At 42.5% G+C, this 15,113-nt stretch overlaps 1 protein-coding gene across 2 annotated transcripts in view; it reads right to left on the bottom strand.

The window, feature by feature from the left end:
• Window positions 1-15,113, bottom strand: part of ZFYVE26 (zinc finger FYVE-type containing 26) — a 269,914-nt gene that overhangs the window by 214,218 nt on the left and 40,583 nt on the right. For both annotated transcript variants that reach the window (XM_029598857.1, XM_029598858.1), the window contains exons 7-10: window positions 12,592-12,680; window positions 9,927-10,087; window positions 2,309-2,524; window positions 220-897 (exon numbers count right to left, since the gene is read on the bottom strand). In XM_029598857.1, the coding sequence (XP_029454717.1) occupies window positions 220-897; window positions 2,309-2,524; window positions 9,927-10,087; window positions 12,592-12,680 (1,144 nt within the window). The remainder of the gene's footprint in view (window positions 1-219; window positions 898-2,308; window positions 2,525-9,926; window positions 10,088-12,591; window positions 12,681-15,113) is intronic.

A 15,113-nucleotide genomic window follows, 5' to 3' on the forward strand; every position in this document is an offset into this window, starting at 1 on the left:
TCGAATCTATCATCATTTTGGCTGGCTGTGTGTGTGAGCACAGAGTGAAACGTACTGAAGCTTGTCAGAGGAGGAAGCTGCAGGACTCGGGCCCTTGTGTTTGCACCACACCCATATGCAGCAGAACAGCCACCCAATAACTTATCATGGTGCTCATTCAAACTCACGCTCATCATTTCAGCGTCGGCAGTAGCTGCCAATTTCCTAATACAATCTCACCTGCACCCAGGTTGCTCATCACCACTTTGTACCTCCACTGGGCCTCAGATGTAACTTTGGAGAACTGAAGCAGGCGGCTCATGAAATTCTCTTTGCCGACTGAGAAATGCAGGCAATCCAAGAGCTCCAGCTCCTCCCTGGACACCTTACTTGAATCCCATGGCACATAGTTCTTAATTTCCTCCAGGAGTGATGTCAATAGTTCTAGAAAAGCACTGATAGCCACTTCATCTACTAAAAAACCTGTTGCACTGCAGGTAAAGTGCTTCAGATCCAGGAAGTCCTGCCTATAGGACTTGCAGATGCTTTCTTCAAGCCCTTCCGAAGCAAAGAGACTTTGGTTTTCTGAGTCAGCCATGCACAAGTTGGCAAAATCTGTTCTGTGAGCCCACACAGCTTCATGTTGTGGGCTTCCTGAGGGAGAGGACAACATTTGCCTGTCTATCCTGTCCGTACTGCTGTCCAAACTCTTTGCCCCATCGCTTTTTCTCTCCAGGTCATTCTCATCCTCCTCAAAAGCATAGTCTTCGGGATGCATGTTCTCAGAACAGAGATCACCAAAGGAAATAAACAACAGGGAAAAGATGTTCTCCAAAACCTCCAAGCGCAGCCATGCAGGAATCATGTGCAAAAAATGCTTGCACTTGGCAAGATAGTGTTTGAAAAGAGAAGGATAATCTGCATACAAAACAATAAGAAAGAAAAATTAACTTGAGGGCAAGATGAAATTTTCCTAGCAATAATTATGGAAAATAATGAAATCATTGGTAGACAGCAAAAAATTAATTTTCACTTTGAAATAGCTAATTTTCTCCTCTTGTAGGTATCCTGGCTATTAACATGCCTCAGCTTTTTATGTTACAATCATTTGTTAGTTTTATTGCTCTTAATTTTACCGTGGCTGTCCCTTCTTCCCCCCTCTTTATTCATGTTTTTATTGAAAATTTCTTCAAAATGTTAACTATTTAAGGCTTGTTTTATACAGCCCTGTAAGAGGTTTATCAGAGCCCACCTTGGATAATCTATAAAGACAGTCCAACTTCTCCACACCACTCCACCTTGCCACCCAGATAAGCACCAGCAGAGTCTATGAGGAGACAGCTGGGTATGAGAACCAGATGTCCCTAGGTTAGGCATGTGCTTCTCCTTGAGAAAAACATCTCAACTGCTATCTGGACAGCTTTCACCTGACAAAAATCATACATATTACTATTTATTACCAGAGCCTATATTTCAGTGTGCCACAAGGACACAGACTCAACAGATGAAAATTTTCATTACAAATCAATAGGAGGCAAGATGTACTAAAATAGTATTAAAATAGATACCATTACTTTAAATAAGAACCTGTTAATACAATATAATCAAATGCAATTTATGTAAAACGCTGTGATCTTCTATTGGAACAACAGTATACAAAAAGCATAAAAAAATAAATAAATATAAGTTCTCTTTTGTGCATTTTAAATTCCTTTCCCTTGTTTGGTTGTTCTGCGACTGCAAATGGCATTTCCAAAACCATGCAATCTCTAACAGAATTGTCGCATTGAAAATGATGTTTTCAAGACAAGCAATATATAAATAAATATATATATATATATAAAACTAATCCTATTTACAGGCAAATTAAGCTTTCTAGGTTTTGTTTTTAATCATCTTCTATCCAGTCTGTGGTTTGGTGCACGTAGTATCTCCTTTCCTTAGCTGTTTGCTTCCCAAACCCAACTGCTAACATGGCTTTGTCCCAGTTTATCGCTATTTCCATTCCATACCCTAGAATCCCTGAAGGTGAAAATTAAGAGGCTCAAGGTTTTTCCACAGGTCTCCACATAGATGTCCCCTTTCATTTTAATCCTGAACAGCCACCAGAAGGTAGGAAATGGTTGCATACAGTAACAGTCTTCCCTGTCCGGGGCTGCAAGCATATCCACTTCAGGACTTGTAGCTCCAGGTGTAAAGTGCCCAGACCTGGCTCTCCTATGCGCAAGTCTGTATAGTACTAACCACTGGAGAATCTCATTGTTAGAGAGGTATTAAGAGACAGAGCAAGACATTACTGTGCATGTATTAAACAGGAAAAAACAAGTACCTTGGCAATGAAGCTCGCCCCTTCTGGCTTCTGTATCAAGCCCAGATTCTTCAATATGTTGACTCAAAAGGCTGCTCAGACATTCCTTGCATGCAGAATGCTTATGCGCATTCACACACAGTGCATAGATTGCATATTTCATGGCACAAAATGCTTGGAAAAGAACCAGGTTCCGACGCTGAACCAGGAGGTTGGTGGGCAGTTTGCTTGAGGAATCTATACATGGAAATAAGAACTGTATTATTAACAGAATGCCATTAACACGTGCAATACCGTTAGAGTAGTAAAAATCCCTACATCTGGCAATCAAATCCTTTATGCTTGACATGGACCACTGGATTTCTGCTACATTATATCTAAAGCTGGGTAGTGATGTGGACAAGAGATTAAAACATGGCAATTAAAAACAGAAATAAATTCCGCCAGCAACGGAGATGGTCGCATGAACCCGAGCTCTCCCTCCCAGAGCTAACTTCCACAACCTAAATTAAGCTTAGAAACTGGCAAATACTAGGGCAAAGTGGCCACAAGCTCCAGAGACAACAACCATGGCAGCAAAAAGAAAAACTGCAGATTTGAAGCAGTTTTTCTTTTACCAAAGTGCCGCCGGAGCTGACTGATGATCCTGCCGATAGGCCCGAGCAGGCCGCCGCAGATGACACCGCGATAAATTTTGGAGAGGACACAGGAAACGCGGCAGCCACCGAAATCGAGCACCCCGTACTGGTCACACAGCTGAGAGATGAGATTCGGGGGTGGTTTGTGGAGTTTCGGGCAGACCTTAAGAACCACAAAAAAGAATTACTGGCCTCTATTTCAGATCTGCGATGGATTTTGCAGCACTGGGGCAGAGAGTATTCAGCCACGCAGCTGAGCTGAATATTTTAAACTTGCAGCAGGGACATCTAGAATCTGAATTTACCGCATTACAAGACAAGATTGAAGATCTTGAAAACCGCACACGGAGGTGCAACATGCAAATAAGGGGAGTGCCTGAATCTCCTGTATACTCCAACATCTCAGAGGTGGCTGAGAAGATCTGCAGCTTTATACTAATGGGAGGAAATCTACCTAATGGAGCAGAGGATGCACAACCTGTTTGCATAAAACTGGAGAGCGCACATAGAGCTCTTGGACCCAGATCAGACGCTAAACCGTGAGATATCGTGCTCTGCTTCCATAGTTATGCCCAAAAGACCTCAGTAATGGACGCTGCTAAAAAGCAAAATACCTGGCTGTGGGAGAGCAACTCCATTGCCATTTATCAAGATCTGGCTTCCTCCACACTTAGGAGATTTGAAATGAGAGAGGTAACCTCATTTATGAGAAATGAGAATATAAGGTATAAATGGACTTTTCTGTTTGGATTACAGTTTGGGGTGAAAGGTACGACGCACAGAGTCAAAATGCTGAGCGCAGCAGTGGAGGATCTTGAAAAGGCAGGTTACAGCCTAAACATAACAGCTGCCAGGCCTTCATCCAAACAACAGAGAATTGTGGATCAACCGAGATGGCACAGAGTTGGCAAGGGTGACAGGAGACTTAGGAGGCAGAGGACTCAAGAGCAGCCCTTTCAGATCAAGGCTGACGGGATGAGGATCCAGATTATATATAGCTCGACAGGCTTCTGTTATAACTGCCCTGTCCATATGTGTGGCTTTTGATCCAATTCCAGCCGCCTTAACACTATATCCTTCAATATGAGGGAAGCAGGTTCTACTAGTATTCTACCGGTTATAACTGTTCACGTTTGTTATGTATTGCATGTGTTTTGTATGTTACTACTATTCTGGGAGGGAGATCTGGAAGTAGCCATCCCCGACTGCACTGGGAGCGCTTCCAGTACTGGAGCAAGCCATCCTGCTAGATGGATGGAAGGGGGGAGGAGGGAGGGGGGTGGGATTGTCTCTTCTGCAAGAATACTCACTAAGCAACATGTCTTGGAGGTTAATTTCTGGACACTAGTGATTATATGCTCACGCATGGCGAGGGATTCTTATGATTATGACACATGGCTGGGATAATATGTATTTACATTAAATGTAAAAGGTCTCAACCACCAGCACAAACGCTCTCTTCTAGAGCTAGAGTTATTGGCTAATGGAGCAACCCTTGGGGTTCATTCAGGAAACCCATCCCTGGAAGCGTTATGAACACCTCTTATCGTATAGACAATACCCCCATAAATCTTTGTTGGCAAGTACTAAAGACTCCAAATTTGCAGGGGTGGGTATTTTGATAGCTAGAGATTCTACTCACGAAGTTCTTGCCTTCATCTCTGACCCCCAAGGGCGGTTTGTCTTACTGAAAATCCACACAGGTGATGAAGTCCTAACATTAGTCACTATCTATGCCCTGAATACTGGAAAGGGCCCCTACTATAAAGCTATAGATAACTTATTGCTGAAGCATGCTGAGGGGCCCTTGATATTGGGAGGGGATTTTAACATCACTCTTGACCCACTCCTTGACAACTCTGCTCAAACCTCATTTGCTTCACAGGCAGTGAGACTTTCTCTGAAATCCGTCATGACGAGATGGGACCTAAAAATGTGTGGAGGCATAGATTTCCAAATCCACGCTTTTATACATATCTTTTTACTGCACATCACTCCTACTCTAGAATTGACTATTTTCTAGTTGATTCTCAGGTGCGTGCAAAATAAGAGTGGTGGGTGTGGGAATCGAACCAATCACCTGGACGGATCATGCACCAGTGAGTTTGGCACTTAAATTAACCACACCCCAAAAGGGACAAAGATTTTGGAGACTAAATGAAACCATATTAAATGATACGGATTTTTTGACTAGATTAGGGCAGGAATTGCACACTTATTTTCAGATGAATAATACTTCAGAGAGTTCACCCCCACTAGTGTGGGAATGCTCTAAAGCTGTGACTAGGGGTTTGATTATCTCTCAAGCTACATTTTGTAAAAAAACAGAAAGGGGAAAAGAGAGCTCGCCTTTATGCCACAATCACCCAATTAGCGCATCAACACCAAATCAGACAGTGTCCAAAACTCTATCGGTAGTTGGAACAGGCTAGATCAGATTTACAACTTTGAGATGCGGAGACTACAGCCTTGGCCTTAGAAATCACAAAACAACAATATTATGAAGGCGGCAATAAGGCGGGATGCCTCCTAGCTAGGCGTCTTAAGGCAGTTCTAGCCCAAAACAACATTGCCAAAATTAAAAATATTAGTGGGGAGGTACTCACGACCTCTGATGATATATGCCACTGCTTCACTGAGTTTTATTCAGCTTTAAATGGAGCAGAATATTAAAGATGAGGCTATCGATAGTTATTTGAATTCGATATCACTGCCAACATTGATACCGGAACAACAGGCGCAGTTAGATAGGCCTAGATTGGAAATGGAGGTTCAATATGCTATTAAAATGTTGAAAAATGGCAAGTCACTGGATCTTGATGGACTTTTGGGAGCTTACTATAAAAAGTTAGCACACACTTTATCTGGCCCTCTGATGGACATGTTCAATGCACTGAGGAGAAATGTAGTCCTAGCCACACATGCCAATGTTGTGGGCATCACTGTTACAGCGAAAACTGGGAGAGATCCAGATCTCTGTGGTTCTTACAGACCAATCTCTCTCATAAACCTTGATCTCAAGCTTCTGGTGCGCATCTTAGCGGAGCGATTAAAGACTATTTTACCTACCCTAATCCATAATGAACAATTTGATTTTGTACTTTCTAGGACGGCCAGCAATAACATTCGAAAGGTAATTGATATTAGCGATTGGGTCAAGGACAAACAGATCCCGCACTGTTAGCTATCGATGCTGAAAAGGCCTTTGACCTGGTTCATTGGCCCTTTCTATTTAAAGTGTTGCAAAAATTGAGTTTTGGCCAGTATTTTCAGCATTGGGTGAAGGCGTTATATAATTCCCCGAAAGCCAGGGTGAAGATGAATGGTGGTTACGGCCCTTGCTTTAATATACAGCGAGGTACCAGACAAGGTTGTCTGCTTTCCCCAATGTTATTTGCCCTCTTTTTGGAACCCCCTAGCATCGAGAGTGTACCTCGACCAAGGTGACAGGTGTTGGAGCTTAAGGGAATACATTGTAAACTATCACTTTTTGCTGATGTCTTATTTACTCCGACACAACCCTAGGACTCCTTAGCAGCTGTGGTGGATGAGCTGGAGGATTTTCATAGAGTTGCTGAGTGTTGAATGTTAACCTACCCCAATTAGAGGTAGCTCGTATAACTGAGACATTCCCCTTTCGCTGGGCAAAAAAATCAAATATTTAGGAGTCCAGATTGGAGCTGATTTGATGGAGCTATTTAACTATAATTATGCTCCCATATGGAAGAAAATAGAGCGCGACCTTCATAATTGGAACAGGGAAAATTTTTATTGGATGGGTCGCATAGCGATCTTAAAAATGAATGTTTTGCTACACCTATTATATTTATTTTCTACCCTTCCCATACCAGTACCAAGTGCGATTTTAAAAGTATGGCAGAAGAAATTTTTCGACTAAATTTGGAAAAAACTATCCCCACAGGTGGCTCGAGCCGTTCTATTTCTTTCTAGACAAAGTGGGGAAGGGGATCCCCAATTTATCATGGTATCATGGGGCAGCACACATGCGGGCAATTGTAGATACATATAAGACAGATATTAAACAGTAGGTACGCTTAGCCTTGCAGGCAATATTCTGGCAGCCTAAAAATAACTAGAGATCTTTAGATTTCCTCCCGATAGCATTGAAGACTACACTTACAATATGGTCTCAATGGAGGGCTAATATGGTGGGCTCTTTTTTGTATTTCCAATCAACCCACTTATTCCACAACATATGTTTCCCAGTGGGTCTCCATTCCCAGTTTTTCCACAAATGAGCAAAGCCAAGGTATTGTGTGCATAAGTCATTTATGGAAGGAGGGGGATCTGATGACATCCAATGCTTTTCAAGAAAGATTTTGGGGAGGTACGCAGGACTTTTTGGGTGTTGCACAGATCCGACATTTTCTGAAAAAGCTCCAGACCACTCAGTCAGTTCACCCTACCAAATCACTGTTTGAATCGTATTGTGAACATGCTGATAAGATTCGGGGAGTTATTTCCAAATTGTATACTCTTCTAAATATGCATTCACCTTATGCATTTACACATATACGTGCTTGGGAGTCTGAGTTGGAGGATGTGCTAAGTGAAGAGGACTGGGATATTGTATTTCAGAGGACAGCCAAAAGTTATCTCTCTGCCACAATTCAAGAGTATTGTTATAAATTACTATATAGGTGGCATATGACTCCAGTTAAAGTACATGCTATCTACCCTCATGTATCTGATAAATGCTGGCGACAATGTGGTCAAGCGGGTTCATATATCCACGTATGGTGGACTTGCCCTTTGGTGGCCCCTTTCTGGGACATGGTCAGAGGGTGGCTGAAGGAAGTGACTGGTGTGGACCCACCGATGAAGCCTGTTCATGTCTTATTGACTCTTATGGATAAATCAACAAAATCATTCACCTCACAAGTATTTATAGCAGCCCGCTGTGAACTAGCTAAAGTATGAAAACTTCCTAACCCTCCATCTCTTTCAAAAGTAATCCACAGACTTCATTCGAGATACCAGATGGCATACCTCACCGCAATCAGACGAGACAAATTGCCTGCATTTCAACAAACTTGGAAACCTTTCTTTAATTGGCTAATTGCTCAATCTTCATCTGGATGAGCTAAGTTTTATTTTCTAAAAGTTTAAGAGAAATAACACCAAGAGTCATGTTCACGGCATGTATGGGTTTAACAACACACGTGCAGAGAAGAGATCCACATAGTTGTTTACACCAGCCAACTTTTGGTCTGGATAATATTTTTATACCTATTGTAACAATTAATCTGTATAGATAACATATAGTGTATTTAAGGGAAGAGACAGGAAGGGGAGGGGGTAGGGATCATAAGGTTTTCTCATTGGATAACTGTATTGACCTAACTGTTGTTGTCATACTATGATAGCTTTTTTTTTGTCAATAAAAATTACATTAAAAAAATAAGTTGAATAATCCAATTAACTGAAACCTTGTGAAGATTTTAATTTTTAACATGTAATATTTCATTCAAGCTTTCCTGCCCCCCTTCCCCACCACCACCATTCTGCGATCTACAGTTAATGGGATGCAATGCAACCTCACACAACACTGCATAGCAGAATTTGGTAACACTTCAATTAAGGTATCAGCACTGTGATTTGAGTAGATCCTGTTGGCAAACTAACCTCAACAGCGTACAAGCGTTACACCCCACCTGCTCTCCAAATTACAGGAATAGTATCAACTTTGCTGTCATCACAATGGGGAGGAAAACGCTAGGAATTTGACCCCTATACGAATACAGAATTATGTTGCCTCAATTAGGATTTCATGAGAGACCCATCTGCAGTCTGGGAAAGTGGCAAAATGATGACTGGGCCTAAGGGGAAAAAGTTCAGTGAGTAGGGACCATGCTGCTATGGTGCCTCTGTCTATGGCCTTCAATGTCCTAAGCTATCAGTGTGGCACTGGAACAAATTCCAATTAAGTATGCCAAGACAGAATAGTAGAAGTGAATCCTAAATGACTGGGGGAAGAGAGTGGTGTTCGGAGTTCCAGGGTACCATCCATCACTATGAAGCCTCAAATAGTCAGTATCAATGAATGCAAGAATATTTGGGGATTGTGAAAAATTCTCGGAAACTGAGCTAATCTTCAAGAATGATACTGGATTTTGCATGAGGTATAAACCACTATCAATGCCAATACTGTATCAGTTATTTTCACTAGTATCCATTTTGAAAATCCGCTGTCCTGAAACTGTCTGGACAGTTAAAACAACTACTGGATTGTCTTTATTACAGCTAATTGAAAACAGTGAAATGATTATTAAATGAATCTGCTTAAAAGTTGCCTCATGAAGGAGCATACAGGTCCATGGTCTTTCTATCCCACTGAGCAAAATGAACAAGCCATGTTCATAATATTCTTCCAATTACTTTTTACAGGAAAACTTATTCACATCATTTCTTCTTTAATTATGCAAAATAAAATATTGCAAGGCAATATATTTTGTGGCAAAATTTGCACACCACCAGGATTTCTTAACATGTGGGAACCCCTTTTCTGCAGATACTAAGTATGTGGTGCTCATTAACATCTGAATATCCTACAGCAATGATTTTTGTTGATGGTAAGAAGAGACCTGAAGAAAGATTTCTAGTGCCATGGAATAAGCTTGACAGCTTTCAGTCTGCTGTAACATCACAGACCCAACTAGCGGGTAGCACATCTATTTCCTCTTTCCCCGGCACTCACTCTCTCAGCCAACATATGCCAGAATTTTAAAATTAAATGCCAACTACGGCATTAGAAATCTTTCAAGATGTCAACACCAGCTGCAAAATGCTGAAATAAGAGGATTACAAGTGCTTTAAGAAAAGTTAAGATATCAGTCTTGTACATAATTTGCATTCATTACACACATGATTAAATATATTGACTAACTGAAAACTTAAAATAAAAAGATTTGAAATCACAATGTGACAAGTCTCTTGAAATCAATTCTTGAGACAGAGTAGACAGTGCCCCCAGTACTTACCAGGTGCCTCTTGTCTGCTGGCTGGGGCCTTCTGAAGCAGCTTGACGACTTGATCTTCATTTAGCGCTGGAAGATTGGTCAGGTGATGCAGAAAATAAAGTGCAGAATGGCAATCCAAACTATGTAGATGCCGCAAAAGCTCCCTCTTAGAAACAGCGATACTAAAACAGAAAATCCATCACCACAAACATGTGAGAGATCTAGGGGTACTGCTGGATAATAGACTAAACCTAAAGAAAATGGTCAACACTACATCCAAAGACTGCTTTCATAGACTCCAGGTTTTGAAACGACTCAAACCACTTCTTTTCTTCCAAGACTTTAGGACAGTCCTCCAAGCACTACTATTTGCTAAGATAGATTACTGCAGTGCCCTTCTCCTCGGCCTCCCCAAATCGACCACCAAACCACTGCAGATGATACAAAATGCGGCAGCGAGATTACTAACCAACACCATCCGCGGTGATCACATTTCACCCATCCTCAGAAAACTACATTGGTTACCAGTAAATTTTAGATTCCTCTACAAATCAATCACCATAATACACAAATCTATCCATCATCAACTCCATCTTGACATTGAAATCCCCTTCAAATTACACTCTTCCAACAGACCAATTAGAGAGATTCACAAAGGCACATTGAATTTCCCCCCCACCAAAGCCTCACGCCTTTCCTCTACAAAGACAGAGCTTTTTCAATAGCAGGACCAGCTATATGGAACAACATTCCTTCAGGTCTCCGATTAGAACCTTGCCTAACCACTTTCAGAAAAAAACTCAAGACGTGGCTATTTCATCAAGCATTCGATGACCCCCCAGACAATCTCTAATCATATTTTAGTTCTCATGGACGTAGAGGATAGAGGTCCACTATCCTTTTTGAACGATGAACAATCACAGATTAAAGCATATTATGCTTTAATCTGTAGATAGAGAATTGTAGATAATCTTTAATTCTCTATAAAGCCCTTTCCATCATCCACAAAAGTCTGTTGAACTCTAACCTCAATTGGATTAACCCCCCACTCCTCCCCCGTACCTCGAATAGACCCACACGTACAGCCCTCCAAGGAACCCTACGTGCCCAACCCATCAAATCTTTCAAATTATCATCTACCATAAGCAGAGCTTTCTCTCTCGCTGGCCCCTCCATATGAAACTCCCTGCCTCCCGATATACGCCTGGAAACATACACACCCACTTTCAAGAAAAAACTGAAAACATGGCTCTTCCAGCAAGCTTACCACACATCACCTGCCATTACATAAACCCCCACTGTTTAACTAAAAATTGAGTAACTAAGAATTTGCTACATGACTAGGAATCTATTTCTCGGAATATGTCTCATGCCCATCGATTTTGTACTTTGACTCGGCTAATTATGTAATTAGCTTTTGTAAATAGTTGTGATTTTACTGATTTTGCTGTATCTATTTATTGATATCACGGACGCTCGCGGCATAGTCAGCTCTATACCCTATCCCACTTTTAACCACCTTGTTCTCAGTTACATGTAAGGGCCCTGCCCAAAAGTTAACCTGTTTTTTCAATGTTATATGTAAGGGTTCTGCCCATTTGTTCCTTTTTAACTGTAAACCGATGCGATGTGTAAACGGTCATCGGTATAAAAGAAACTTTAAATAAATAAATAAATAACTTAAATTCCTTTTGTATTATGTTATAATTCCTTCTGCCTTCCTTTCTTCCAGCTTTAAGCTTCCCAAGTTTTTACTCCTTGTTAAATGTAACTTTGCCTTATTCTTCTCTTGTTAATTACTATTTTATTTATTGCCTCAGTTATACCCTTGTTCTATGTAAACCGATCCGATATGGTTATTACTATGAAGGTCGGTATAAAAAAAAATGTTAAATAAATAAATAAATAAATCACTGTATGTTTCTCTTCAACCAACAATAATTTGGAAATAAAAATAACTACTTTGCACACATATTACAGATTACATTACTACTATTAATTTTTCTTTAAAAAAAATCTTGCCTCACAGTATTACTGAAACTTGTGCATCAGTAAGATAAAGAGATGGGTAATGTTAGAAATAAACCATAGACAGCCAGAATGGTTGTCTATGGTTTATTTCCTACTTGGGATTCTGGGCTCCCTAGCTCTGATGCCTCTCCCATATCTGTGGATGGCAATCGAGCCTCCCCATTTTCCCCACTTCGTTGAACTGGTGGAGGTTCAATTCTTTATACACAACTCTATTTCAGTTAAAATACGCTCAGTATTCCACCAGATGAAGCAGAGGACTATATACTTCTCAAGAATCCATTTCAACCAAAACCTGAGCATTAGGCGGGACTGTGGACCAAACAGTTCAACTGAAGCTATGGAGGAGGAGGAGGTTACCTTTATTGCACACTGGGGCACAAATGATGCATGGAAAGTTAATTCAGTCAAACCCTGGAAGATTTCTCAAAGCTCTGTATCTCAATGATTCTTATGGGCTTGTGGTATATGAGGAGGAATGGAAGAGGATAAAGCATATGAACAAATACAGAAACAAGTAAACCGATGACTGGTGTAAGTCACCAGTAACTAATCAGGGGGTGCTGACAAATGAGAATTCAGACATCAGACCTCAAGGACTGTGAAAGAATATTGCAGAAATGTAATATAAATATAGTGCTTTAAAAAATGTTACCTGTTTTGTTTTATGCACCACTCCAGCAACTCAACTTGAGCCAAAAGACCATCGCAAAAGTCCTTTAACACGGAATCGCTGCATAGATCCTGATTAAAATGTACAAATCAAAACACGCACACTATAACATTTATTTTCATTTATAAATATTTGATATTCCTTCTTTGCCCACTTAGCTTGTTTATGACTAAAACAGTTGCATTTATGACTTGATTGTAAAAATAAGCTGTAGAACAGAGGTTCCCAACAGGGAACGCAGACCCCTTTTCAGCCCCCCACCCCCGTTCTCTTTCATTTTTGTTTGCCATAACAAAAGAAATGATATGCAAGCCAGAATTATTCATATTTTATAACATTTCAAACTAAGTAATGCTTACTGATCTAAAATGAATACATGGCAAGGGCAATTCCCAAAACTAAGAATTGCCTGCATAATTGCAGGTCGGGACCAGCAGCAGCTTCCACTTTTCACCCCAGCTGCAATGGAGGAAAGAAAGCTTAAAACGGTTCCAGGCCAGCGACCTGGTGTGAACTGACAGAAAATCAGCACTGATAGCTGTAATTGGATTTTAAAAGGGAAATTCCCTGCAGAGGTTTCCTTTGAAAGCTGAGATCAGCATGGGAAAGCGGGTGCAAAATGCACTGGTGCAAGTATGCATAAGGATTTCAAAATTAAATCCCTGCATGTACTTTCCCTCCCCCACCCTAACCTTGCTCCTCTCCCCCCCCCCCCCCCCCCCAAGAGCAAACGTATGCATGCTGTTCATTGTATAGGTACTTTTGCCCTTAGTGGCAGGGAATGACAATTTTCAAAAAGCCTATATCTACCTTATAAATGGCCTGTGACCGACGGCCCGCAAATGCGCAGTAGAGCACAGCTCTACTGCGCATGTGCGGGCAAGGACGTCGGTCAGAAAAAAAAAATGGCGGTGGGGCCGCAGGAGCGGGAGGAGAAGCAGCGGCGCCGCGCGCGCGCGGTGCCGCTGCTTCTCCTCCCCAGATCTGCCGGCAGATCTCGGGGGGGGGGTGTGTCACTCCCGCGCCCCCCCCCCCCCCGAGATCTGCCGGCAGGAGCGGGAGGAGAAGCAGCGCGCGCGGTGCCGCTACTTCTCCTCCCCAGATCTGCCGGCAGATCTCGGGAGGGGGGGTGTCACTCCCGCGCCCCCCCCCCCCCCCGAGATCTGCCGGCAGGAGCGGGAGGAGAAGCAGCGCGCGCGGTGCCGCTACTTCTCCTCCCCAGATCTGCCGGCAGATCTCGGGGGGGTCACTGCCGCGCGCGCGGGAGTGACACCCCCCCCCCGAGATCTGCCGGCAGGAGCGGGAGGAGTTAATGGAGCCGGGTGAGGGTTGCGGGAAGTCGCGCTTACGGCGCCGGGAGGAAATGGAGGTGGGTGAAGGGAGGGACTGAGTGGGAGGGAGGGAGAGGGGGACTGAGTGAGTGGGAGGGAGAGGGGGGACTGAGTGAGTGGGAGGGAGGGAGAGGGGGGACTGAGTGGGAGGGAGGGAGGGAGAGGAGGGAGTGAGGGAGAGGGGGGACTGAGTGAGAGGAGAGGGAGGGTGGAGAGGAGTGGGGGAGGGGGGTGGTGAAGAGTGAGGGGAGAGAGAATGAGGGGGAGGTGAGAGACAGAGGGATGTAGCCCGTTTTAACGGGCTTTACGGCTTGTATATATATATATAGACGGAGGGAAAAAGAAATGAGACCGGAATGATAGAAGAAGAGGAGGATAAGGAGGGAGACAGGAACCCATGATTGAGCTGGTTAAGGGTGTAAGAGTGGGTGGCAGCTTATCAGTGCAGAGAGGACCACCAGAGACTGGGATGGGAAGGAGAGAGGTCGCCAGGAATCATAAGAGACCACTTCCAGGGATTAAGAGGGATAGTTTCAAAATTACCCTCCTTAAAATCTGACCCCCTCATCATTTAGCTGATTTTTTATATATTTTTTTTTTATGATTATAACCAAACACACAAAACGAGTCAACAATTTGGAACAAGCAAAACAGCCTGCTTTTCAAAGGAAAAATTGTTTTTGAGATCTGTCTGTGTGTCGCCAGGTGTGTTTAATATCATATCCACACCTGGCCATTGTCTCTTCCCCCCTCCTCCTTGATCCCTGGCTTTCATCTCTTCCTTCCTATATATGGCAATAGGGAAATATTTCTCACTGCTGTGATAACCCAGCTTTTTTCTGCTTTCCTCAGCATGTAGCGGAGGCTGATAAACATTCTGACAGCCAAAATCGGCTCCTCTCTTCCCCACACGCTCCTGATGTACAGCAGTGTGCTATATGGCTCGAGGGCTGTGATCAGTCCCTCTCTTCCCCGCCTCTGCTGGACATGCGGCAGTTATTTATTTATTTATTTAGAGTTTTTCTATACCGGCATTCGAGATTAAAAAATCACATCATGCCGGTTTACATATAACAGGGGGTGTGAACACAGAAATGGAACATTAACAAGTGCAAAGAGTTCGTAAAGTTACATTACAACAAGGTTCATATAACTGGGTAGAGAATTAGAGTA

This window comes from Rhinatrema bivittatum, chromosome 4, assembly GCF_901001135.1.
Source record: "Rhinatrema bivittatum chromosome 4, aRhiBiv1.1, whole genome shotgun sequence".
Taxonomy (NCBI): Eukaryota; Metazoa; Chordata; class Amphibia; order Gymnophiona; family Rhinatrematidae; genus Rhinatrema; species Rhinatrema bivittatum.